Genomic DNA, 26,405 nt, shown 5'->3' on the forward strand with positions numbered 1-26,405 from the left:
GCTCGATGTCTGTTTTCATTAATCTAATCAACGTGGCGGAGGTGGATATCTTCCCATAGGAGGGGCAAACAGATCAAGACAGCAACTGCAGGGTTTCTTCTCAAAGACGTAAATCGTCTTGTGGGTATGTTGCAGTCGATCTCAGTGGAGGCCTACATTCAACGTCCCTCTCCCGTCTTCTTGCTTAGCGAACATCGTGGCGTTCAGATCCGAGACAGGAAAGTGAGATTGAAGTACGCTCAAGACACCGTCCGCTTTCTTTCTGGGAGATAGATTCCCATCGGCCAACGTGAAACTTTTTCCCGATCATCCTGTTGCCCGGCGCCGACGTCCCATTCCCTCCCGCTATGCCGTCTCGTGACTTCCCTCATCCATATCATAAATGACCAAAAGGAGGAAGGGGCGTTGCCGAGGTAAAAGAAACCTCCCATATCTCACCAACGCCCAAACGACCAAGTCTCAAGACACATTCTCTCCTTCCCTAGAACCAGCAGGATATCACGTATAGGTAGGCGTCAAGTAGCGTCCGATGCGGGTTTCAGAGGGAGACCAACCATCGTTGAATCATCACTCTACACAAGCCTACTCGTTCGTCATCTTATCATCGAAGAAAACGACTGATCACAATCTTCTCGATGAGCCCAGACACCCGAATCTCGGCGGCCGATCCAAGCATAAGAAACTCTTCAACCAAAGAAACAGCTCAACATATTCCCAAATTCGGGTACATGATGCGAAAGCAGACTTCCAACAGGAAGCCCATCACTGCCATTCCTACGCCGGCGATCCGATATCGCGCGTCCGCTCCACTCCGAACTGGCCTAGGCTCCCTCCACCCCGGGATCCAGACTTCTTTTGCAATTGAAGATGGCGGAGGTGGATCAGCCGACTCATCTCGGGCGTTGGGAAAGGGAACCTGCTGTACCGACTAACCCGTATCTCCGGGACCGGGTAGCGATGACCTCTGTTGGTGGCGATAGAGGCCATCGCCCTGTCGAATATGGTCTATCTACCCTTCCCTTTTTGTTTCTCAACTGACGATGCGATAGGACGAGGTTGTCTTTGAGTTTACGCACTCATCAAAGACGGCCCGCTCCGCCCCAACGACACCGCGGCATCTACTTGTGGGCAGCACATCTGCTCGACCATCTACACGCCGCTAAAACGCCCAATTATGACATGTCGATATGATAGACGACGCCGGACTCCGGAGTCTAGTGAGAATTCCGTCTTCTTGCCTTCAAAGGGGCGTCCTATACCATGGTCGCGTTCAAACCATCCAGCAACCGGACTATACCCCCTTCTCCCATCCCTTCATCCTTCACAGCGCCGCCCCATCGCGGCCCGCTCCTACAGAACTCCTCAGGAAATTTCGAACCCTGGCGGCCATCCGCGCCTCTTCGAAGCTTTCTTATTCCCTTCACCTTTCCTTTCCTATACCTCTGTTAACATGTCAAGTATCCCCAATCTCACCGAGGTTTGGGGGTTATTTCAAACTCCCTAGCTCATTACTTTAATCACAAGAACAACAACTGTAATGTATAAGACGTCATTGATAACAACAATACGGCCTTCCTTCACACCTGACTGGACCTTGAAAGCGAACCGGGGTCTCAAAAGTAGCCTGCATGAAGGGTCCGCCTCCACCTGATTATCTGTATAGGTGCACCGTATTTCTTCTTCCCTCATCTTCGACAACCGAACCGTCGTCCACACAACTCAGAACTTACACGCCCCTCACAAACGCACAGCCCAACAGTTCTCCAGGTATGTCGATCCCTCAGGAAGTATTCATACGTGACGAGCAACGGCTTGAGAAGGGGCCAAGGCAAAAGAAGAAACCGAGTGGCGGGGTCCACTACAGACTCCATTATCAGCCTCGTGTCTCGCCAAACCGTGGACTACGTTCAACCACGGAAGACAGTGGCTATGAACCATGAGATCCACAAGCACACCCCGGGACCAATGACTTTCGAAAATCTCGGCTGCAGCTGTTCGCCTCAAACCTGGCTCCAACTTGAGCAAGTCAAGCCACGGATCTAGGTCCGGGTTCACTCACACCGAGTAGTGCTTCTCATCCATGGCCAAGCCCAACACCTCAACTTATCGTCTTCGTTGACTTGTAGACTCTGGAGAATTCCGGACCCCCCTCTGGACAAACTCAACCGAAAGCCACGACGCGGCGTGACTATTAGTGGTATGGAGGGGGTGTGTGACTCATGAAATAAGAATCAATTTTCAATCTCATTCATTCTTACATTCGTAGACCCAATACATCAAGCAGATTTCCAAATTCTGGCCGGCGAATTTTCGACCCAGATCCTGCCTTTGCCCCGAGACCCAACCCGTTCGGTGAAACAACACTTCAAATGTCCCTGGTATTCATCCCGTCAAGAGGCACCAACCAGAAGATCGATTACGCACGACATCTCGCGCGTGACCTCCTTCGCTTCGGAAGCGAGCTATCAACTAGCCCTCCCGGTTTACAACTTGGAAGCAGGGCGTGCGCTACCGACGACGGTGATCTCATCGTAAAGAAGACTGTTGGTCAAGTCAGAAAAGTTGTTCCATGAGAAACCAACACAAGCGGGTCAAAGCCACGGAGCGCAAAGAGAAAGCCCCGAAGAAGGACAAGATAGCGCCGGTGGTGGTGGCGGCAGCATTGTGGGAACGAAAGGTGGTATGATGTAGACTTACGTGGTCAGGAAATCGGCATAATCTTCACCGGTGACCTGGCCGGCAAAGTACTGCGCGGCGAGGTGATACTTGTTACCCTTGGGCGCCTTGCTGGCGAGCTCGTCGGCGGACTCCTTAAGGAGCTTGAGAGCGTAGGCCTTGTCGACCTTCTTGCCCTCGGCGGTGGACACGCCGTGCTTGACCCATTGCCAGAGCTGAGAGCGAGAGACCTCGGCGGTAGCGGCGTCCTCCCTATACGCGCGACACATGAGCTTTTTTTCTCTTGATGATGTGATTGATGAAGGGTCCCCGGGGGGGGGGGGGGGCAGGCAGTTTGTGGGACTTACATGAGGAAGTTAATGGGAACGCAGCCAACGCCACGGATCCAGGCCTCCATGTAGCCAAGGCCGATGTTGAGGTTCTTCTTGATACCCTCCTCAGTGATCTTGCCCGGCACGTTCATGTTCAGCAAATCGTTCTGGCCAATCTTGACGTCCTCACGGCGGACAAAGAGCTGATTGGGCGTGGGCATGTTCTTGTTGAAGATCTCAGAGGCAATCGAAGCCAGAGCAGGGTGAGCGACCCATGTGCTTTGATATTATGTTAGTAGCTAACTCAGTGTCATGAGGCAAGAATACAGCCGACTCACCCGTCGTGACCAGCGCGCACCTCGCGCAGCTTATCGGCGCGGACGCCTTCCATCGCCTTGTCGTTGGCGGCCTTGTCGTCCTTGATGGGAATCTGGGCGGCCATGCCGCCCATGGCGTGAACGCCTCTCTTGTGGCAGGTCTGGATGAGGAGTTTGACCTACGGCGAGGGTTAGTATCTCCTCTATATAAGGCATGCGAGAGGGCGCGAGGTAACTCACGTAGGCATCCATGAACGGGCTCGTCATGGTGACGGCGCTGCGGTCGGGCAGAACGAAGTTGGAGTTGTTTCTGAACTTCTTAATGGTGCTGAAAATGTAGTCCCAGCGACCGCAGTTGAGGCCGGAGCTGTGGTCTCTCAACTCGTAGATGATCTCATCCATCTCAAACGCAGCCAGGATAGTCTCGATCAGAACGGTTCCACGAATGGTGCCACGGGGAACACCGACGTAGTCCTGGGCGAGGTTGAAAGCGTCGTTCCACAGGCGGGCCTCGAGGTGGGACTCCATCTTAGGGAGGTAGAAGTATGGGCCAATGCCAATATCGATGGTCTGACGGGCATTGTGGTAGAAGTAGAGGCCAAAGTCGAAAAGAGAACCAGAGATGGGCTCGCCGTCAACGGTAACGTGCTTCTCCTCCAAGTGCCAGCCACGGGGTCGAACAATCAGAGTAGGCAGGGTACGATCGGTGCGGAGCTTGTATTCCTTGGATCCCTGCTTAAAGTCGACCTTGCGGCGGTTGGCATCGTACAGGTTCACTTGGCCGTTGACCATGTTATCCCAGGTTGGCGCGCTCGAATCTGTGGCAGACGATTGTTAGTACAGTATACCATTGAGGTCGAGTGCGTATTCCGGTGTGGCGCAAACTCACCCTCGAAATCAGCCATGTAAGTCCAAACATTCGAGTTCAGAGCATTGACGACCATCTTGCGATCGGTGGGGCCGGTGATCTCAACTCTACGGTCGACCAGGCCAGGAGCCGGCGGAGCACCCTTCCATGTGGAGTTCTCTCTGATGTGCTTCGTCTCGGGGAGGAAGTCGGGCAGGACGCCACGGTCGAGCTCCGCCTGGCGGAGCTTGCGGCGCTCGAGCAGTGACTTGCGTGTGGCATTGAAAGAGCGGTGCAATAGGGCAAGGAAAGCGAGGGCATCGGGGGTAAGGATCTTGCGCTGGGCATCCGTGACGTTGCCCAAGACGTTGACGCCTTGAAGGATTGCTTCGGTGGTAGCCATTGTGTGTGTATGTGTATGTGCGAATATGGATGTCTCTACACTTCGTGATGGTGTTTAGTGTTGGGTAGTACGCAAAATAGTAGTATCTCCCGGTCGGCGACTGTACTGGCTGGTAGTCGTAGGAAGGTTTTCACGTGTAAGAGGAATGTGCACAAGCTTCGTCGTGAGACAGGACGGTTATGGTAAGCGTAGTACACGGGGTATCTTTAGTTTTTCAAGGAGAACAAGAGCAATTGGATTGGGATGGAAGAAATGTAAAGGAGAGATGAGGCTGGGTGTTCTGGAAGAAATAGACGGAATAAGTAGGCTTGCTGGCTAACGGACGAAGAATGCAAGGCACCATGTAATTATTGAAGAAGACAGCTCCCGACGGGGGGTTTGGCGCGTTGGACCTGGGCGAGTGCCGTCGCAAGCTCGGCACAGACGAGTCGAGCGAGGGGTTGGCCGGCGCCCATCATCCATGACAAGGGCAGGAATGATGCATGCGCAGACTTCCATGGTGTAGACCAAGAGAGGAAGAGGTAAAAAGAGGGACCTGGGGAACCTCTCGGGATCCACCCGAGGTACATGCAAATTGGCGGAATGGTAGCCGAAGGGCAAAGTCCACTGGCTGGCCATCTTTTGTACCGGGATAGTATCATGACACTTTAGTCAGGGACCCAGAAACAGCTAGTGACCATACCTGGGTCGGCAGTGATCGGGCTGATTCGGGTGGATGGAGAGCTTCACAGCCGGACCGCGGGGAGAAGAGGGGAAGGAAAAGATTCGAGAGAGAGGCGTCCATGCGTTGTGGTTGATGTTGGAGATCGGGTTACAAAGGGAGGTTCCTTGGGTTCATCAAGGAGAAGCAGTCGCCAGACGCTTGTGAAAGTGTGGGGAAAGAGTGAAACTAGACCTCCAAAAGAAGCCGACGGGAACCTCCAAGTCTACCTACCTACAGTACGGCCAGGAAAGTGACTTTGCATGTGCTCCTCCAGCTTGCTTCATGGCATGTACCGCACTATGAGCCCTTGCCTTCCATGCGCTTCATTCTATGGTAGTCGAGCTCGGGTTCTGATCCGAGTGAGAAGTGAGCCCCAGCAGCAGTGACCTCATTGCAATACCTCTGGCCAGTCTTATTGGGCTGACAGTGACATGGGCATCGCATGGCGGGGTCAGAATGCGATAAGACTTGCAGAGAAAATCGGCAGCAACAATGGCCATCTCTGCCATCGACCTTAATTACTACAAGACTACTTCAACCAACTCACTCAATTGAATCTCTTACTCGATACAATCGAGCAATTATGTGCAAATTCTTTCTGCCCCAAGTCATGGCCTTGCGTGCTTTCACAACCCCGTATCCCAACGTAACCGCCCAAAAACCCCAGTTCCCCAAGCCGAAGTCGGATCCGTCCGCGATAAGAAAAAAATGCACTGTCGCCGCCGGCGAAAGCCATGCTTGATGGGGGCGAGGCCCGCAATTGAAGCTCGTCTTCGTCTCTGGGGTAGGTAAGAAAAGAATAAGGGTCTGCCGCAGATCCACATACGGATGCATTCTCAAAATTGGGACGGTGAATTTGTTGCGTATCAACTCCCCCAAGCCTCGAATGGGAGCATGATTGAGAGTGAGCAACAAGCAACCTGAGGGTATCACCAAATCGGCACTCGACTCTACCTTGACATGCTAAAAAAACCAATGCTCTCTCCACTTGCCGAGCTATTATGACGCGGGACACATGGATCCTTACCCGTGGCTCGAGCTCACCTCTAGATCCGATTCACCGAGCTGCCGAGGTCTGGCAGGCGTGCTACCCCAGCTCCGCGTACTCCAATCAGCGCCCTCGTGCATGCCGACAGTTTCCGGCCCTTGCCGTCACCTAGAACGACACACATTGAGTAAGGTATTGAGAACATCATAGCCCTCCTTTGTAATGTAATAGCAATCAACTTTTTGGGTACCTATGCAGCTCGACTCTATGAACAATAGCCTCCTTGCCTCTCAGCCATACAAAGAAACTGTTGATGGCTGAAGAATAATCTCAATCATCGGACGGAATCTCCAAACCACCAATCCATCGTGATATGGATATAAACCTCAGCTGTAGTGCTGGGAAAGCCATCCAACCACAGTAATTATCCATCCTCCAGTTCCTCCAATGCTCTTCAAGGCCTGTGATGTCGAGCTGCATCCGCAGTCCATGCTCACATTGAATCAATCCTTATCCTCCGAAATGAAAATGCCCAGCCTATGCTTGATCCCAGGTATGTGACTGGCAAGAAAAAGTGGTAAAAGAAAAAGCAGAATCATGGGGGAACCCGTCGATCCTCAGTCAAGCAACCTCCCGAGCCGGTGCCCCAAAAAAGAATGTCGCCGCCCACGTTCTGACGCCAAATGCAATCTCGTCCATCCTCAGGAATTGAGCGTTTTGATCATCATCTTCTCCTTGGACTTGTCGGCGACAACCAGCTCTCGCTTTCCGAACACCATTCGAACCGTGTCCACAACCTTGTGGAAACTACTGGCCGCCCCGCGCTCTTGTGTAAATCGTACAATGCAGAGGGGACCCTTCTTCCCGTGCTCAATCACTGTCATAATCTCCGCGGCAAATGCAACTTCCTTCATGCCTAAGTCTGCGGACGAAGTTAGTAGGGAGAGAAAATAGGGCTTTCCCATGGGAGGGTGGAAAATGACTTACAATTCTGCGCCCCAACTCGGGCAAACACAATGTTTCTCTCCTTCTCGACCTGGATATCTCTCATACCATAACGTCGCCAGTCTTTGAGGAGGATTACCATTTCCTGCCGAGCTCGCTTGCGTGACATGACCAAGCACACGTAGCTCGTCGCGGGCTTGACCCCGAACAGGCGAGCCAGCCAGTTTTGATGAACCGCAATTGTTCGAGCTCCCTTCTCAGAGCCGTTCCAGCTCTTAACTGATTTCCGGCTCGCTTCGTGTCCGATAACTCTTTGGTTGTCGGGAGAGGAAGAGTCATCGTAATCTGGACCTGTGACACATGTTAGTGAGGCATTCTCAATGGGTACAATATTCGTAGTTCGTAGCTCACCCGCGATCGCCATCTTCCCCTCTGACTTGGCCTTACTGCTCTTCCAGAAAAGCAAGCCGAAGCCCTTCTTCTTGGTTGCAACCGGGGGAAGATGCTCGTGGATCTTTGTCTCCGAGCGGCTTGGGGCTGTAGACTGTGTTGTCATGCTGTATGCCTGGGTTTCTTGAGTTGCCTCGGTATTGATACTACCCTCTCTAGAAGTGCTATCCTTTGAGTATCGCTTGAACCACGAGGACTTTTTCTGCTTTGTTGTGCCACTTCCATAAGTAGTAGCAGATGGAGTCGATGGTTCATCTGTACCCGACGCACCATGCATATAGACGTAGCGCTCCTCGACATGGTCCTCGTAAGCTGGTCGCTCGGCAGTCTTCTTTCGCACGTTCAGAGGTTTCGGGATCGGACTCGTTGCACTGGGGGAGTTGACAACACGGATGGTATCTCCTCTTTGGACCAGATAGTCAAGACCATCATTTTCAGCGTATCCGCCAGGGGTCTTGGGCGGGGCAGATACAATCCTGTTTCGATCAGCATCTCCCCAGTGGGATGAAGACTCTGAGTCTCGCCCGTTCTCGTTGATTGCCGGCAAGCGACCAGTCACCTTGCTTTGACTATGTGTAGGTGCGGATACAGTACGGCGATCTTGCTTAGGAAGCAGAGTAGGAAAGCCTAGACGATTGACTTGATCAACAAACTTTCCGACCCGGCCAGAATGCTGTGTATCCTTGGGATGGTCGTAATTCTTGCTAGGCCTCTCAGATTCCGAAATCGAGGATGGCGTCGATTTAGGAGGCGGTAAAGGCGGCAAGGGTCGAGTGTCCCATGGATGGTAAGGATTCGTCAAAGTCTCGGGAGAGGGTGTTACTGGGCCCAAAGACAGACCCGTAGACTCTCTCTTGATACCACTACTCTTGTCTTCCAAAACCAGCTCTGTTGTCTCATCGACAGATAGGAAGCTGTTGAAGGCTTCATCGCAGTCCTTTGCGATGCTGTTGCTGAAGTGCCGAACTTCTTCGTTCACAATGACAGCTGGATCCTGAGGCTTCACAATCTTCAGCTTTGGTCTAGGTCTGTCCATCATAGAAATGCGCTTTGGCGGACTCGTGGGAGATTGCGGTCTCTTCAGGTAAGTTTCCTCTCCAATGACGCTCGGGGCACCTCGACGACGCTTGTCGGCGTGGCTATCGGTAGACTTCTTTCTTATGTGAGAAAAGTCGATACCTCGCTTGTGACGGGAAGCCGGTCTGCTATAAGAGGTTCCTGGTCTGCTGCTATGGAGCGAATTCATTGAGCTGCGGGGGGACTGAAAGCGGCCAGAGTGTGTTGTTCGCTGAGAGTTGACGCGTGAGTGACGCAACGTCGAGCCTGTCTTGATGCGTGACAGTTGCGATGTCTGTGTATTGTCCCGCTTCATGGAGCCGCGACGATTGCGATGAACGACAATCTTTGCATGGCTTGCCTGAGAATGCCCTCGCATAGGCCGGCTTGAGTTGTAAGGATCGTAGCTCTGAATTGTTCCATCATCTGTCTCCGCAACATGGGAGATGACTGTGAAGCGCGACACACTTCTGCCCGTTCCGTCTGCTCTGGGCTGGTTGAACTCGACAGTGGATACCCTCTTCTTCCAAACAGGTTCGTGGAGATGATGGTAGTCACTAGGAGACTGAGACAACTCGGGGAGGAAATTCTCTAGCTGCTTCTGGCGGTAGCTGTGAAGAAGCCAGTAGAACAGCTTCTGGTCGTTTTTCCTGGGTCAAGTTAGCTTTTTGCCAAATCAGCGGGCCGGTGAATCTACATACGCAGAGTCCATGAGCTTCAACTTGATCTGATGTTCGGTGAGCATGTGCCATAGTGACCGAAGCTGCCTAACCAGGTGAGGGTCAACTTCATGGGGCTTCAGCGGAGTGTAGTGAAAGCCCTTGCGAAGATCGTTGAGCTGATGGTTGTTGCCAAGGTCGTCGAGATAGTCGTACTTCCGAATGAGTGGATGCTGCCACATCTCCTTGATGCTGATTCTTGTGTCAGGATTGGCCACAAGCATGCGACGGATGAGATCTTTGGCTTCAGGGCTCAAGAAATCTGGGATCTCGTATATACCCCTCTTGGTTTTCTGTAGCAGTGCACCAATGTCGGGGTCATCGAAGGGCAAGCACGCGGCTAGAAGGGCATAGAGAATGACGCCCAAAGACCATATGTCGGCTTTATCTCCTCGATAGTGCTTGTGCTTCAAGAGCTCAGGGGCAGCGTAGTGAGGACTGCCGCAAGCCGTGACAAGTCGGTGCTCCGAAGATTGATGCAAAGCGGCCATGCCAAAATCGGCAATTTTAACCTTGTTGTCGGGTGTCAACAGGATATTTTCGGGCTTGAGGTCTCGGTGGCAGATGTTGAAGGAATGACAATATTGAAGGGCGCTCATCATCTGTCGAAAGAGAAACATGGCGCCTTCCTCAGTGAACCGACCGTTGGTATTGATGTAGTCGAATAAGTCGCCTTGTTCAACATACTCAAGTACCAGATAACTGTTCGAAAATTAGCTCGGGACTCGTCTATATGCGATAGTGACAACCAACATCTCTGATCGATTCTCCCAAATATCATACACCTTCATAACGTTTGGGTGATCGACCAGCTTCAAGATGGCCACTTCTCGCTCGATCGAAAGAGGCACACGCATCTCGCCATTGATCTTCTCGGGCAGACTGTCGTCATAGTCGTGAAGTTGAGCGAGACTGCCGGCTTGGATCAAGTAGGCTGTCTTCTTGGGCACAATTTTGACGGCTGCCAATTCACCAGACAAACGATGCTTGCAGAGTCTCACGCGAGCCGATGAGCCCTTTCCGAGGGTTCTGCCCAACAACCAGGGACCAATGTGTGTCTTGTAAGCATAGCCGCTGCTTCTCTTGCTCGATGTGGTCGTGGAGGCCTGAGATGCCTGGGACATGCGCTTCGACGGATCGACGTCATGGGATGCTCGCGCTCTTGCAACAGCAGGGTTACGAGCGGTAGGTGGACCAGCCGAAGCAGCTGTGGCTCTCGCTCCAGAGACCGGCGGGTCATAGTCGCTGGTGTAGCGTTGGCGATCCGAAGCCGCAGCATTTTGGGAATGACCGGTGTTCTTGTCGCGTGACTTTGATGATTTGATGGGGATTTTGGATGAAGCATTATTGATGCGTTGAGTCGCATCCGCAAGAGGAGCCCGGGCTTGAGCGGCCGAAGCCCTCGTCCGACCAGTCTCGGACATTGCAGCGGTAGTTCCGGGGTCGCAGTCAGAACATGATCGGTTTCGAGTACGGCAAGTGGTGATGTCTACCGTGTGTAAGGCGTTGAAAGGGGAGATGTTTGGGAAAGGAGATAAAGATCCTGGATGGACTAAGTGAGTGAGAAAGAAGAGAGGGTGATGAAGGCCAGGATCTGAACGAATGGATGGAATTTTTGATAGACTGATTGCCAAAAAAAGCCAGACGATACCGAGAGGGTGGTGTGTGATGGTGTTTGAAGGTGTTAGAAAGAAAGGCAGCGCGGATATCCGAGTGGTGACGGGGGAAAAGCCCAAGACGCGCAGAGTCAAGGCAGAGGTGTTGTGGTGGGAGAAGGGAATGCAAGTGGGAGCCAGGGTGCTGGGGCAGGTGAGGCAATCGGCAGAAAATAGAAGGTTCGAAGGGAGACAGCAGACAGACGTTGCCCCCTTCCAAGGAGCGACCTCGAGGCCCGTTGAAAGGACGAATACAGCAGCGGTCAGGTCTCACTGGGGTTCACGCTCCGAAGTAGCCAAGGGCGACTGGAATGAAGGCGGAGCTCTAGAATTCGGCCACTAGACATCTCACCTGACGTTGGAGAAGAAACCAAGCGAAGGAAACAAAAACTCAAGGCGCTCATGGCGCTCTTTTCTGAGTCTGTTACCCACCACCACACTTGCCTCCCTCGGACGTCATTTTTGGTTTCTGGTCATTCTTATCATCGTTGATTATCGTGGCTATCTCATTTACGAGTGTTGCTCTTGCTAAAGAAAATTTTGCTCTTCTTTATCTGCGATCGAAGTATCATTCAGAGTACTTACATACGTGCGCTCCATTGTTGTTGGTGACAGCTGCCTCTTTCTTCTGGCGTACCTACAATCACATTGTGGACAGTCCTATGGATGAGTGGAGTCACACCCACAACCTCACTTACGAAGCATCCTCGACAGGTGTCACCACACCTTGCGAAGAAAACTGACGAAGGGTTTCATCAGGTGTCAGCGAACATTCCTGAGAAGTGGGCCATCGGGGCGCGATAGACGACGTTGGCCGCATCGGACGACGGATCAACAGCCGGCTGATGTTAAGGGATGAAGTTGGCAGCCACCCGCGGCACTGGAATCCGTGCGGACCTCAGCCCCACTGAGATGCACCGGACGGGACCTACCTACGCTGGAGCGCACGGCAGCTGAGAGCCCCACCAACCCCACCACTGTTACCACCTTGCGCCGGGCAGCTACATATCTGAGTCTTAGCTAAGCGCCTTCCTCGGTTCTTATGTAATCGGACGCTCCTTAGGTAGCTCTTTCCTCAACGACGAAGGGAGCCTACAGGGAGTGTGGCGCGCGGGGTGAGATCCGACGCGTCTAAATTAATTACTTCGCGTCGCACTCGACGTCCACCAACGCCAACGAGGTAAGGTAGCCTCCCTCAGATCGGCATCGCCCTTTACCGACTTTACCGATTTCTTTACCACACACACACACACACCTCTGCTTCCAGAACACCACATCGACCGGAAATGCCCTCCCATCCCTCAAGTCGTCGCAGACGACGCGACGACGATTCAGAACCGCGTTCCGATGGCTCTGAAAGTACCAAGCGCCCCCGCCTGAGCCGACACGCCAATAACTCCGAGGACGACGATGATCACGAATTACCGAACGGATCTCGTACAAACGGATCTAAGAGCACATCGAGCCGAGGCGACCAAGATGGCTTTTCGCCTGGCGCAATCCGCCGGGTGAAAGTCGAGAATTTTGTCACATACGAACTCGCCGAATTTTTTCCTGGTCCCAACCTGAATATGGTGATTGGGCCCAACGGAACGGGAAAGAGTTCGCTCGTCTGTGCCATCTGCCTCGGTCTTGGCTTCAGCCCGAAACATTTAGGGCGCGCAGGCAATGTCAAGGAGTTTGTCAAGCACGGGAAGCCTTCCGCTATCATCGAGATTGAACTGCAGCGCCGACCAGAGGACAGATCACATCACGTCATCCGGGTTCAAATCGACCGCGAAAGAAACAGTCAGAAATGGTGGTTGAATGGAAAGGATTCGTCACACAAAGCTATACAAGGGTTGATGAGGGATCTGAAGATTCAGGTCGACAACCTGTGCCAGTTTCTACCACAAGACCGCGTCGTTGAGTTTGCTTCCGCTACACCAATAGACCTACTTCACGAAACTTTGCGTGCTGCAGCGCCGCAGCAGATGCTGGACTGGCAAAAGAGCCTGCAGGATCTTCACAAGGACAGAAAGGAGCTTCAGCGTGGGACCGACTCCGCTAGCGACCATTTAAAGCAACTCGAGGATCGACAGAACTATATGCAGCACGATGTTGATAGACTTCGCGAGCGAGAGGAGGCCCTGCAAAAGATTGTGGACCTCACCGATGCCAGAGCGGTAGCGGATTATCTCGAGTCTAAGGCCCTCTACAAGGAGAAGAGGCAGCAGGAAAAACTTGCCCAGAAAAACTTGCGAAAGCTTGAGCAAGAGGCTGCACCGTCCCTGCAAGCTGTTAATCAGAAGCAAGTGTATCACGAAAAGGTGTCGGCTGTGGTTCGCAGTCGGAAAGAAGCTCTACGGCGCACAGAGGCTGCGGCCGATGCAGCACTCAACAAGATTGAGGATGTTGACGAACAGGTAAAGACAATAGAGGGCAACATCGAGAGTAGCAAGAAGGGATTCGAATCCAAAAAGCAAGAGCTAGGCAAGATTCGAAGCAAGATAGGGCTTTTGGAAAATCAAAAAAAGAACAAGCCGGCAGAATTCAATGCCACAGAACACAACACCCAAATTGTAGGTCACATAGCCTAATGTTTGGCAGTGCAAACTGACATGGTCCTTAGCGAGAGAAGGAGCATCAACTTCGAGAGCTTGAGGCCGAATCCCGTCAAGCTGAAGGCAAGCTTCGCGATATCAAAGAACAAGGGCATGCCAAGACACATATGAAGCAGGCGCTGAACCGGGAGCTTGAAGGCCTTCATTCTCAACAGGGTCAGATGCTTAGCTTCATCCAGAAGAAATGGCCCGATGTGGCCAAAGGCTATGCTTGGCTTCAGGAGAACACGGACAAGTTCGAGAAAGAGGTCTTTGGGCCACCCGCTCTCTGCTGCTCAGTCAAGGACGAACGGTATTCGGATCAGATCCAAGCGCTGCTACACAACGACGATTTTCTGTGTTTCACGGCGCAGACTCGCGAAGATCATAAGAAGCTCAGTCATTACCTGTACAAGGTCATGAGTCTTTCTGTCAATGTTCGGTCAATCCTCAAGCCGTTGCATGAGTTCCGCCCTAAGATGAGTCGGGACGAGGCGAACACCCTTGGACTAGACGCATTTGCACTGGACATGATCACTGGGCCAGAACCGGTGCTCGCGATGCTTTGCAATGAAAAGAAAATCGATGCTTCGGGTATCGCACTCAAAGACATCAACGACGCCCAATATGATCAAATCGTCCAAGGGGAGGTGATCAACAACTGGTCGACGGGCCGGCAGCTCTACAGAGTGTCTCGTCGCAAAGATCTTGGTCCTGGAGCGGTTTCGACGATGACCAGGGGCATTCAGCAAGGCATGTTCTGGACCGATCAACCAGTCGATGAAGCGGAAAAGAGCGAAATCAAACGCAAGATCAGCGAGGTTGAGGCAGAGTTTGACGCTTTGAAAGCTCAGAACACCGAAGTGCGAGGCCAGATAGCTGGTTTCAACGACAGGAGAAATGAGATCCTTGACGACCTTGTAAGTCACATCACGAGCACTCGAGACCGTGATACTAATCCGGTCCCAGAAAACACTTAAGGAAAGAAAGAATGAACTCCAGAGAGCCCACAACGCTTATCAAGCGATTCCAGTCAAGCTTGGTAAGCAGCTTACCACAATACTATCAACGAAGATGCTAATCTTGACACAGAAAGTGAGAAGAGAGCTTTGGACCAGAAGAAGGCGGAGGTCGAGGAGGCCCGATCGGCCATTCAACAGTTGGGCTTTGATATCGACAAAGCCACGATACGCAAGGCCAAGACCACCTTGCAGCATCACGCGGCTATCGCGGGGGTTCGCGCAGCACAAGAGGCGCTGCTAGAGGCTCAGATCCGTGAAATCGAGGCCAAGTCTGACGTGCAGGGTCTCAAAGCTAGGAACAATGAGCTTGTACAGATGTTGGAGGACGAGAAGCGCAATATTGCTGCCTTGACCCAGGACTCTCAGCGTACCAGGCAGCGAGCTGAGGAAGCCCAGGGCAAAGTCATTGAGATTTTTGCCCAGGATGAGACTAGGAAAGACCTTCTTGAATCTCTGGCCAAGGACAAGAGCGTCGAGGACGTCGAAAACGAGATCGCAGCCGAGCAGCACACGATCGAACAAATCCATGTTGCGAACCCAGGAGCCCTGCGCGAATTCGAGACGCGGGCCCGGGAGATCGAGAAGCTGCGCTCCAAAATGGAAGCGACCACGGCCAAACTCGACCATCTCAACCGCCAAATCACAAAGATTCGCGAGAAGTGGGAGCCGCAGCTCGACGAACTAATTAGTAAAATCAATGACGCCTTCAGCTACAATTTCGAGCAGATCAACTGCGCTGGCGAGATTCGGGTCCACAAGGACGAAGACTTTGACCAGTGGGCCCTGGATATCATGGTCAAGTTCAGGTACGCATACATCCCTCGCTGAGGAGTCTTGCTGTCTTTGTTTGTGCCAAGATTGCAGTTGCTAACGATGACACAGAGAAAACGAGACTCTTCAGCAGCTCAACCAGCATCGCCAGTCCGGCGGTGAGCGTGCTGTTTCGACCATCTTTTACCTGATGGCTCTACAATCAATGGCGCAGTCGCCCTTCCGGGTGGTTGATGAGATCAACCAAGGTATGGATCCTCGTAACGAGCGCATGGTGCATGAGCGTATGGTGGAAATTGCCTGCCGTGAGCATACGTCGCAGTATTTCCTCATTACGCCCAAGCTCCTCACGGGTCTCCGATATGACCCTCGAATGCGCGTGCTCTGCATTGCGAGCGGCACTCACATGCCCAAGGAGGGCAAGAAGCTCGACTTTGCTCGCTGTCTGAAAAGACATAAGCAGCTCACGGCTGGCGCATAAGGGGTTCACTGCCGGCGGTGTACGAAAGGGTTTAGTCAGTATCTATGTGGCGTTATCGGCGTTTCGGGGGACAGGTATCAGTCAAGCAAGATACCCTCGAATTGATCTAGATGATGGGATTGACATGTAAAAAAGGGTCGCGAATGTCCCAAGCTCGGAAGCACAGGGATGGGTCCAGAAGGGTGGATTGGTAGACAGACAGCTCAGGGCTTATTCCGAGCCCACAGAAGTTATTCTGGTAGCATCTATACCGAAGACAACTTACACCATTTGCACAAGCGCAAGACATGTCGAGTGGGGAGCCTCGACTGGGTAGCGAAGACATGGTCAAGCTCAGGGGCCCGACCCGAGGCGGACTTTGATTATTTCCCCTTGCATCTAACCATCTGAAATAAAAGCACATCACTGAGACATGGTAAAGTGGTTACTGCATGGGTATTCACGCCCTCTGAATCTAGGTATCACGTAGACGAGGACGTTCGTCAATCTGGGGTATCTTGGAAGAGCACAGGATATCAGTACGCATGTGTTGAAACCCGATGAATATGTTCCCGAGCTTTTTATACAAGTGTTAAGATTGGACACGCAAGGCTCGAAGCATACCTCGCTGGTTGAAACATGGTCTTTTCCCCCTCCGAGTTTAGTAGCAATGGTTTGATACCAAATCGTCCTGCACACGTATATCTTCTCGTATCTGACTGATCTGGTTTCCCCTCGGATTATGTGTAGGGGATGATGCATCTCTCCGGCGCTTACATTGGGAAGTACTGAGAGGGCCACGCACTCAACCCGGAACAAGTGCCGTACGGTGAACACAACAATGCTCTTATTCACGCCACAACGCTGCGTTTCATCTATGACATATCCAGATACGGATGCGGCTTTAGCAGTATCTCAAAGCGTAGTGTTTCTGTCAGTACTCTGAAATCACATCCAGGACCTAGGTTGATCACGGCTTACGACGCATCGACGATGTCAATAAAATAGTCAGTCTGTCTGGTTTGATCACGACCGCCTGGGCAAGGAGAAAGGATGGACTGGTTCATAATCACCGCAAGTACTCCAGTATCGTATTCCATCTTGCTGTTCCCGCAGCCACCGCGACTCGAATTCGCGTCGTCCTCGAGATATTCTGTGGTTCGCGACCTGGAAGACCTGGATCCAGTGTTGCAAGAATTCTTTGGAATGATGTTTACAGGCCTAAGACCGTGATGCCTCACTCGGCCTCCTTTCTGCTACCCTGATGCTTTTCCGGCCCCTCTGTGTCAGACTTTTTGTCTGGTCGGTCCATCGTCAAGGTTTTTACAATATTTGAGCAAATGCCCGTGAAGGCCCGAGAGACAGATGTCTCGCGATGGAACTTATGCTCTGCTCGTAATAATCCTGCTATTGCTCCGGCTGGCTGAGCATTAAACCCTCCTCGTCCATTGTCACATCCTCCTCGAGCATTATCTGCGAAGGAGAAGTCAAACGCTAAGACTGGCAACTGGTGTTTGCGTCCACGATGCAATTGCACATGCCCACATGATGCATCAGTATTCGCCATGGAGTTGGCAGGATAGTATCATTATCTACGACTCCTATCCTCATTCTCTTTGGCCTCGTATAAATAGACAAGTACAAGGGCAAGTCAACCCTCTCTTGCCTCTAGAGACTCCTACAGCAATCCACCACCTCTCTCGGTGTCGGCATATGCACAGATCTAGGTCATACCCTCACATGCCCCGCCGCGACAGGTTTACTGAATAACGATCTGCTGTCCGGATGCTAGTTTCTCCCAGGCACCGGAGGATCCTGGCCTGCTCCTCTCTTCAGTGATCTGTCGCTTCAACACGGGATGTCAAGTCCATCCAGTCCACTGGCTGACTGTCGAGCCGTAGTCCAACTTCATGTGTCCGAGAGGGGAGGTACGTGTACAAAGGCATCTGCTCCCCACGACCCGCTAGTCAAGAAGTCGACAGTTATCCAATCCAGGAAGGAGAGTTGTAGGCATTGAAGAAATGTGTCTCGTTTACGGTGACGCATCGGTCTCGAATCGTAGGTAGGGATATAGGGCTTCGTACATCGATCGGGATTTCGAGTTGGAGGCGTTGTCTCTTCTATCCCCTCACGTCGACATCGTTTCTGGGACTGTGTGTTCCTAGGTAAGTAGTGCTCGTCGAGTATTGTATAGCAAAGTGAAGGTGACGATGTGTACCACGAGTCGCGATACAACAGAGACCACTCCCCAAGACCTCTCCAAGGCGGTAATCAGCTAGGACAGTCCGAATAACCTGCGACATACTTCGTTCGCCTAGGATCTCGTCAACCCGAGAGAGAGGCAACAGCAACCTGGATGTGTGCGAGGACAACAGCATCATCCCATGTTTGTAATCCCAGACACCGCGCCCCGACAGACTGGCCGGGCCGACCACGTAGTAGCAGGATGGAGCCAGCGCATTCGAAGTCGTCCTCGACATCGAAAGGAACCATAGGAACCTCCCGTCTGAGGAGCACCACTTCATGATAGTAGAGTGTTATTCCGGTAGACCGCTAGAGTATTTCTTCCACCATGTTCGATACTCCTAACTCAAGCTGTTGTTGACTGGTATATCGACCTCGCGTCCCATTCGAATTGACCACCATCATCCATCCAACCCTCATACGGAAAGGTGCTCACATGTTCGGTGTGAAGAAGTTTCAAATAGTCGTTTCGTAGGTCACTAGGCAGTTCGAGGAGCGTCGGATCGGCAAAAACCGTCAACTAGCGGGAGAAACAAGCTCCAAAAAGGCCAGAAAACAATTCAGGTCGGCAGTGGCAGCAGAAGCAGCAGCAGTTCGCATCTATATCTGAACAAGACAACACACAGCCCACCGGCAAGCGATATCCGGGGAAAGGAAAACCTGGAGAAAAGATAAGGGGCCCCTCGTTCCCGCCCAGACCGCCCATCTTCCAGATAAGAAGGTGCGCTTGAAACAATCCCACGCAGAGCATAGATAAAGAACAGACACGACGAAGGGCGCACACTTGGAAAAGAAGAAAAATGCCTCCATCCACTCCCCTCCCGCCGCCAAACATGCATAACATCGTACATGTGCGCGCTGCAGGGCGAATCTTCAAAGGGGAAGCCATCTCCAATGCCTTCCCGCTACGGGCAACAGACTGCGGCAAGGGTGGGCACGCGAGCAGCAACCAAAGAGTCTGGAGATAAGAGGGGAATGCCTCGCAGATACGCCTCGACATTGAAGGGACGGCGAGGCCAATGAAGCGTGGGCAGTGTTTCTGGTTCTTACACAGCACGCCCTGATCTTTTGGCAGATAGGGCAGGTCCGAGGAGAAGATAGAGGAGAGATAGACAAGGCAGATAAGTCAGTGATACCGCGACAGGGAGACGATTGCGCACGCGAGCCGATCTCTGGCGGCATCGCATTGCTAATTTGTTAGAAAAATGGTGCAAAGGAGTCAGCTGCCCTATTTGGGGCAGGTCGTTGTTGGCCAAACCTACACCTTGATAGATCTGGCACCAGATAAGAGGGCAACTTATAAGTCGTCTTCATTCCCCCAATATTCTTCTTTCGAACCAGACGTGCGACTACCGATATGCAGCAACGACCACTTCGACCAAGCCGACGCAACCTCTCATTTCACCTATGCGAATCTCTTGGGCTAGGAACCGCTTCAGAGAGGTTCGCCGTGATAGACAGGCAGTGGAGAGGACAGGAGAATTCAACCATCAAATCACCACAACCCCAAGAAGGGTTAATTGGCCCGAAGTCGAACCTGTTTGAACGTCACAAGACAACTGCCGTCTTTCTTACCGCCTAGGAACCGTGGTAGGCGTCATGGTGGAGGACATGCGCCCCTGAAGCATGGAGGCCGTGACTTCGCCTCAGTTTCCGTAGAGCGAAGTCGAACTGGTGATCTGGTGTTGATCACCCTGCCCGCCGCACGCCACAGGAATCGAGGTCGCAGCTGGCATGCTCCCTGCCCTGTTTGGGTCGCGAGAGTGAGGACGGAATTGAATCAGACCCCCACGCGGGGCTCCTTCATGCCTGACCGGTGCACTCGAGGGTTTCACGGCGGACGCAACCCTTTTCAGACTTGATCGACCATGCGCTTGTCGCTCTTCGCTCCTCCGAAAAACCATGGTCGTTAATATCCGACACTTTTGAGAACCGGCAACCAACTGAAGCCTGAAGCTCGCAGGTCGGCCGACTTTGCCCGATGGACCCTTGGAACCACGATGGATCCGGCACGGCACCCAGGAGCGACGCAACAAGATTGTTCCACAACTTGTGACGAACATAGGCACCGATCCTCGGCCGAGAGCTCTGCGATTCCTCTGGATGACAATTGAGAGTGGTTTGGTTGGCTTCGTTGATCAGCAACGAGCGAGGAGAGGCACACGACAAAAACCCGCAGGTTGGTGACGGTGGGGGGCACGCAATTTGACCGAGATTGCCGGGCCCTAAAATATCCATGTGGGGGTAGACTCGATAAGAGACATCAGTCAGACCAATAGGCGGTGGCTGACCGGTCCTTGCTCTAAACGCTCGCTTCTCTGTCGATTAGCAGATGCATGCCAGCAGGGAACCAAGTCAGGGAGCCGTTGCCCATTCTAATGCAGTAGGCTCGTGAGTCGTGCCGCTTTCTCCATGCTGACCCAGTTGTCTTTTGGCAACTTTGTGGTGGCGTTGCCGGGGACTTTGAGGTCCACCTCCTTCCGACTCACCGCCATCCACATTAACTTTCAAACTACGGAGCACATCGCGCCGGTGTTAGCAGAGAGCCATCGGCTCAGGTCCGACAATTCTTCGAGAAGGCTGACGGGCAGTGTCAGCCTGTCAAGACTCCTTCTCGCGTAAAGAGCTGCTGCGTATTATGTGGCTGCCACACCTGTTTGGTAGGTTGAAACCGCCGCCGCGGTGCTTGTGCGGTGAAATACATTTGCGATACCGGCCATCCCAGGTTATAACAATGAGCTTTTTGAGCTTCCCTCGGCGTGTTTCCTGTTCGTGTCATTGTCTAAGAACTCAAGCGAAAATTGAGGCAACGTACACGGAACGAAGCTTACTCTCATCGCTCTCAGCCTCCCAGTAGCAAACCGCTTGCTTATTGTCTCAAGGTAAACGTATGGATGCTGGCGATGCCTTGGGATCGCGGGCCTGTTGTCCGCTCCCAGACGTAAAGATCGTTCATGCACATCATCGGTCCCAAACTTTCTCCTCTGCTACACAGCGGGCGGCACAAATACCACCATGCAATATCATCGCACGCGCTGGACGTTCTAGAACACGACGTCACTTGCGACAACCTGTGCCACAATACCAAAAACCTCCATCACAGACTTGGGCCTCCTTCTATAGGATCACATGTCAAGTTGGTTCCCACTGAAGTCAAAGTGCGACGTAGTGAGATTAGCGGTGGACAAAGCTTGCTGGACCCCTTCCAAAGCGTGTGTTGGATCTGTCAGGCCCAGCAAGAGCCCCGATGTGGATGCTGTTCTGTGTGTCAAGAAGTGTTTCCGGAACGGCCTTGTAGCTCCGCAAGTCATTGAGGTACAATTTCTAGCCTGGTGCTGGGCATCAAGGCATGTCTTGCATGCTCCGATAATGGAGGCTGGGAAGCCACATTGCCTTCCGCTCCATTTTCGTCGAACCCTAAGGTGTCTGAGGACTAACGCAACGCGTTGGCCGCTGCGGCTTAACATTCGAACATCCACAGGACCACAGCTGTGCAGACGGGGCAAGCCGCAACAGGAGTCGGGAGTCGGCATGGGGAACCAACTTGATCTCAGCGGTTCAACCCACCGTATGGATATCTTATTGCTGCTACTGAGGTGTATTGATATTCGCAGACCCTCGGCAGCTCTACATAGGACCGTATGGTCCACAGTTGATGCGAGTTGAACCGAGTTGAGGATAGAACTGCGCGGTCGGATGCATATACCCCTGCGCGCCGCTGTCGTCGTAGGAGATCGGTCTATTGGGGGCGAGACTGCATAGTGCACCCTGCATAGAACCGAGAGCCCTGAATGGCTCGGCAGCGACGTTGACCATCTAGTGTTGACAGATAGACAAACAGAATTTCGTCATGTCTTTGCTAGGCCACAGTATCTCTATCGTAAAGGTGACAGTCGATTGAAGAAGCTCTCCTAGAAGGTGGTTTAGAAGGACTTTGTTTTTCACGCACTCTGCGGCTGGTAGAGTAGAGGAGTGTGCATATCAGAAGTTGTGTTTTGTCGACATCCGAGCCTACCACGGAGGTCTGCTTCAAGTCGATGCGGCCCCCATGATATTGCTGGTGACAGTCTGCCCCCCGTATCCTCTTGGCATCTTAGCGTCCAAAGAAACCATGTCATCAAGTACGGAGCAGACTTCGCCGTTGAGCTTCAGTTTACGCAGGACATGTTGAACGGCAACAATAAGCCTGGCGGAACCGGGCAGGCCTGCTCGAGGAAAGACGAATAACACTGCGGGCGTCATGTCTCCACATCTTGCCAACTTCGTTGGCACATCCTTGGATCGAGGACGCGTTCGTATTAGAAAGAATGTCAGCGGTGCCGTACGGTCGGAGTACCCGTACGAATACTGCAAAGAGCATCCGGAAAAACAAGCAGCTTGCTGCAATGCTATACAACGCTGTCATGTTGAGTTTATTTGGGTTCGCAACTGCCCAGTAACTTGAATCGTACAATGGCAATTCTCCGAGAAGCACCCTTGTGAAGAGCGCCCGCCAGGCTCGAAGTGACGGCCAGGAAGATGCCCGTATGGGACCCTTCTGCCACGAGGTAATGGGTGATTTCGGTCTATAAGGCCCATGTTGGTCTGTGAAGTGTGCCATGGGTGGTTCCAAAATGACTCGTAAGAGCAGAGAAGGGCCGGGTGGGCGATGCGTATGCGTAATGTGTATCTGTTTTCTGCAATGTTATATCGAGGGTTGGGTCTTTGGCTCACCGACTACAGCAGGGATTGGCGAGTTGTAAGCGGAGCTATTCTTGAGACGCCTCCTTGATGATCCAGGTCGATGGCAACGAGGGTAAGGAGTCGCGGAGCAGCTCCGGGCGGATTTTGAGCGGGTGGAGAGGAGTAGGCAGAAGTTGATGGTGAGTTATCCGAGGTGCGTGTATGACATGGACAGTCAGTCAGTATCGAGATACGAAAGTGACCAAGGGGAGACGAGTGATGTTGGATGACAGGAAAGATTTCGGTAAGAGAGACAGGGAGGTTCGTGAATAAGCGTTGCTAGCGGGAGCAACAAGCCCAGATGTCAGGTTGGAGGACTGTAGGTCGGATTGAGGTGGCCGCTTTGGACGCGTGAGAATGGAGCATGGGAAGGAGGAAGTGAGGAGTCGCAGTAGGGGTAGCAGTAGCAGTAGCATTGGTTCCGTGCAGAGCACGAGTACTCGGTAGGGATATATTACAAGTTATGGGACCGGGGAATGGAGCACACGGGGCAGAGAATGGAGAAATCTGGCGGGAAATGCGTCTGTGGATGGAGTCATCTTTCTTCGTTTCTTATTCCCTTCACTTTCCCATGTTAAGAAGAGACCACAGACTCGTAGAGTGTTACGAAGAAACACTGGTACGGAATGAAGGAGTGAGCAACTGCCTACCTGCCTCTCAACCTAGGTAGGTATTTACGAATGGGCTAGGTACCTACGGTAGGTTGTAAAACTTGGCCCCATGGCTCTTTCCCCGGATATACGGACATCTCACGCCTTCCTCGTCTTGTGCTTCTAGGCTCTCCTTCCTTCTTTCTATATCCATCTCATTCCAGCCTTACCATTGTACCTTCCTTCCCAGTCCGTGACGGGGAGGCAGGAACGGTTCCGCACTGAGAATCAAAGGTCTGTATTTGAGTTAGGTAGGCAGTAGGTATGACCTGATTCCGGATTTATCCAATGTTGCTCCGTACTTTCTTCAGGTAGACCATAAGGTAAGGTTCCTTGGGTAGAACTGGATGTTGCTGCCATTTCCAGTCTCATGTGGGGGTCCTCCAACATGGCCTCCCTGCACCTTCTCTGCAAGTGTTCAAGAGTCCTTGCCTCAACGGTCCCGGATACCTCCCCGGCACATGCAGCAACCGCAAAAGAGGTGGTATCCCGTACATTCATCCAGAATCACACCTCGAGGTTTGTTGCATTGTCCCCCCTCCCCTTCCAGCCGTCTTCCTTCCTCACCTTGCGGATCCCACGCTCACCTCACCTGTCAACTCTACCTCTATCCGTACGAATACTCAACGTCCATCCGAGAGGGTCTGCAGCCGGGTTCGATGCTTGCTAGCTATTCTCCCTACCCAAGGTATCATCTTCCTGCATCTCCTTCCGTCCTCTCCTGCACGCTGACGCCCTTTGTTTCTCTCAAACCCTCAATGCCGGCCTAGTCTCGCGAGCTGCAGCACACTTGCATCGGAGCATCGGAATACAAGCGAAGGCCACTCTCGACTCTCAAGTCTCGAGTATCCCACCCCCATAGTGCATCATCCATCAACCACAACGACTGGCTATGAGGCACTTTCTTCTGCCTCGACATCTCCTCACCCTCTGCATCCGAATCGGCATGGCCCCGAAATAGAGCTCGGTATTCTTCCGTTGCCTTTTTGCTCCCCTCTCGTTTCCTCTTACAGTCGCTGGCATATCATATTCAACTCGACCGGCCACCAAGTCAAGTCTGCTCTGAGATGGCCACCAATCCTGGTTCGTGGCCTGGGCCTACCACCTTGCACTCCTGCGGCCTGCCGCGAGATTGCCTCCATTAGCATGGACGAACGATCTACGGATATCGAACAAAACACGCGGCTCTCATTAGCCTAAAGTCATGCTCGGCCCTGTGGGTAGCAAGTTACAACGTCTTTCGAGCAGAGTTGACTCCCTGCTGGAGTCCGTGCTTCCCTCCAAACTCTCCATCTCCATCGACCTGCCATCGGATGACCATCAATTGCTCAGACGTTGCCTGCCGCGTGGGGGACCAGAGGTGGACGCGAATCCAGGTCGACAGGCCAGGTCGCAGCCGTGCCACCGTTGTCCTGCCCCCATCCCCTATGTTCAACATGGAACACAGCGAGTCCAGCGGCACATTCAAAATAATTCCCGTCTTCTCCAAGCCTAAGGCTGACAAGACCCATCATCACAAAGAAGCGAGGATGGGTACTCCGTACCGATGACTACCCACGCATCTACGCAATAACGTATCCGCCGCCAAGGGACTTCAGCGAGAGGCTGGCCACTGCCATCTTGGTCTGTCCACCGCACGTGTGAACTCCACTCAAGCTTCGTCATGGAACGGGCGAAGATGCAGCCACCAGCGGGTGTATGCACTAGAATGACCCAGCCTCATCTACTGCCGCAATAAGATGGCACGGGTGGTCGGTTTTGCCTAAGTCGCAGCGATTTCACGGTGGGCGGCATCGTTCCATACAATGGCCGAGCACGTTCGACTGGCTCAGACACAGACATGCAGCGTGGGATGAAGTGTCAAGGGGGGGGCCTTTGTCGCCAATACCGTACCTTTCGACGGCTAGAAGCCTGGTTCTAGACGTTCGACAGCTTCAACGAGGCCATGGGCAAAGTAGTGCCGCGGTACGAGACCTTGGACTCCCGACCCGTTCAAGACTATTGCATGCCGACGTCTCTCATTGGCGGCATCGATCCAAGCGCATCGGCAGGGAAGAAAGCAGGTGAAGGGCAGCTGGTGGGGTTCGAACCGGTCGCAAGCCACGCTTGCCACGGTCCAATGCGCCCGAATTCTCGCTCGCTTCTCGGTGGGTGCCCCAAGGATCAATCAAGCAACAGATCTGTGATGAGCATTGGATGAAGCCTCCAACTTGCAGTTCCTTGCGAGCTTGTCAATGCACTCATTAACGCTATAGCCATACCAACCTCATCACTATGCCGCAGCGAGCGCACCAATCATTAATCACCACCAGCCCCCTGGCATGAGCTTGTCCTAAACTGGCTACGAACGCTCACTCCTTCAAGAACCATTAGCCACCCATCTCCGATCCGATGGCAGCCCGAAGCGCATTATACTGCGACAAGGACGAAGTATCGGACAGCACTTGAGCCTCTAATTAACAACACCAAACGTACCGAAGAAACTCCAAGCTGTCCCTGGGAAGTGATCCCGCCAGTCAAAGGCGCTGGACCCTGGACCAAATCACCAATGTGTGGCTCCTCTGTCTCCATGGGGTTCCAATTAGCATGTGCGGGTACCGCAGCCTGCGATCATTCAAGGACAGCAGATCTCTATTCGTAATGAACTGAAATTAACCCAGTGTTTTGAAATGCGTATTCACCATGCACAAGCCAAAGAATTGCCAACGTATTCCCGAGAACAAAATGGTGCGGTGGATGATGGATGCGGGTCACGATTTGGAGGGGTTTGGGGAGGCAAACGGATGGGGAAAGATCTGATGAACAGACGACGGATTCAGCTGCTGGGGCCGCGTTCCATTGTCAGGAGCAACTTGAGATCCCGTTCACTATCCACCAAATAACC

General features: G+C 52.7%; 5 protein-coding genes across 5 annotated transcripts; 1 reads left to right on the top strand and 4 right to left on the bottom strand.

Annotated features, from left to right (window-relative positions):
• Nucleotides 1-2,483: 2,483 nt before the first annotated feature.
• Nucleotides 2,484-4,554, bottom strand: CTAM01_06935 (malate synthase; the record flags this gene model as incomplete). Its single annotated transcript, XM_060522960.1, has 6 exons — nucleotides 2,484-2,541; nucleotides 2,698-2,928; nucleotides 3,024-3,266; nucleotides 3,326-3,483; nucleotides 3,545-4,122; nucleotides 4,194-4,554. 6 exons carry the CDS (start codon nucleotides 4,552-4,554, stop codon nucleotides 2,484-2,486), a joined length of 1,629 nt encoding a protein of 542 aa, XP_060382462.1.
• Nucleotides 4,555-6,946: 2,392 nt separating this feature from the next.
• Nucleotides 6,947-10,839, bottom strand: CTAM01_06936 (uncharacterized protein; the record flags this gene model as incomplete). The annotated part of the gene is made up of 5 exons (XM_060522961.1): nucleotides 6,947-7,167; nucleotides 7,233-7,541; nucleotides 7,602-9,346; nucleotides 9,398-10,117; nucleotides 10,169-10,839. The coding sequence occupies 5 exons, from the start codon at nucleotides 10,837-10,839 to the stop codon at nucleotides 6,947-6,949; spliced, it is 3,666 nt and encodes a 1,221-aa protein (XP_060382463.1).
• Nucleotides 10,840-12,356: 1,517 nt separating this feature from the next.
• Nucleotides 12,357-15,926, top strand: CTAM01_06937 (RecF/RecN/SMC N terminal domain-containing protein; the record flags this gene model as incomplete). Its single annotated transcript, XM_060522962.1, has 5 exons — nucleotides 12,357-13,631; nucleotides 13,682-14,572; nucleotides 14,622-14,694; nucleotides 14,745-15,480; nucleotides 15,557-15,926. The coding sequence occupies 5 exons, from the start codon at nucleotides 12,357-12,359 to the stop codon at nucleotides 15,924-15,926; spliced, it is 3,345 nt and encodes a 1,114-aa protein (XP_060382464.1).
• Nucleotides 15,927-22,178: 6,252 nt separating this feature from the next.
• CTAM01_06938 (uncharacterized protein) lies at nucleotides 22,179-22,526 on the bottom strand (the record flags this gene model as incomplete). The annotated part of the gene is made up of 1 exon (XM_060522963.1): nucleotides 22,179-22,526. A coding segment is annotated over one exon (348 nt), but the record flags the coding sequence as incomplete, so codon positions are not given.
• Nucleotides 22,527-22,561: 35 nt separating this feature from the next.
• CTAM01_06939 (uncharacterized protein) lies at nucleotides 22,562-23,287 on the bottom strand (the record flags this gene model as incomplete). The annotated part of the gene is made up of 2 exons (XM_060522964.1): nucleotides 22,562-22,714; nucleotides 23,075-23,287. The coding sequence occupies 2 exons, from the start codon at nucleotides 23,285-23,287 to the stop codon at nucleotides 22,562-22,564; spliced, it is 366 nt and encodes a 121-aa protein (XP_060382466.1).
• Between the last annotated feature and the right edge of the window lie 3,118 nt (nucleotides 23,288-26,405).

The sequence above is a fragment of the Colletotrichum tamarilloi genome, assembly GCF_030869305.1.
Source record: "Colletotrichum tamarilloi strain Tom-12 chromosome Unknown Scaffold_20.1, whole genome shotgun sequence".
Classification (NCBI taxonomy): Eukaryota; Fungi; Ascomycota; class Sordariomycetes; order Glomerellales; family Glomerellaceae; genus Colletotrichum; species Colletotrichum tamarilloi.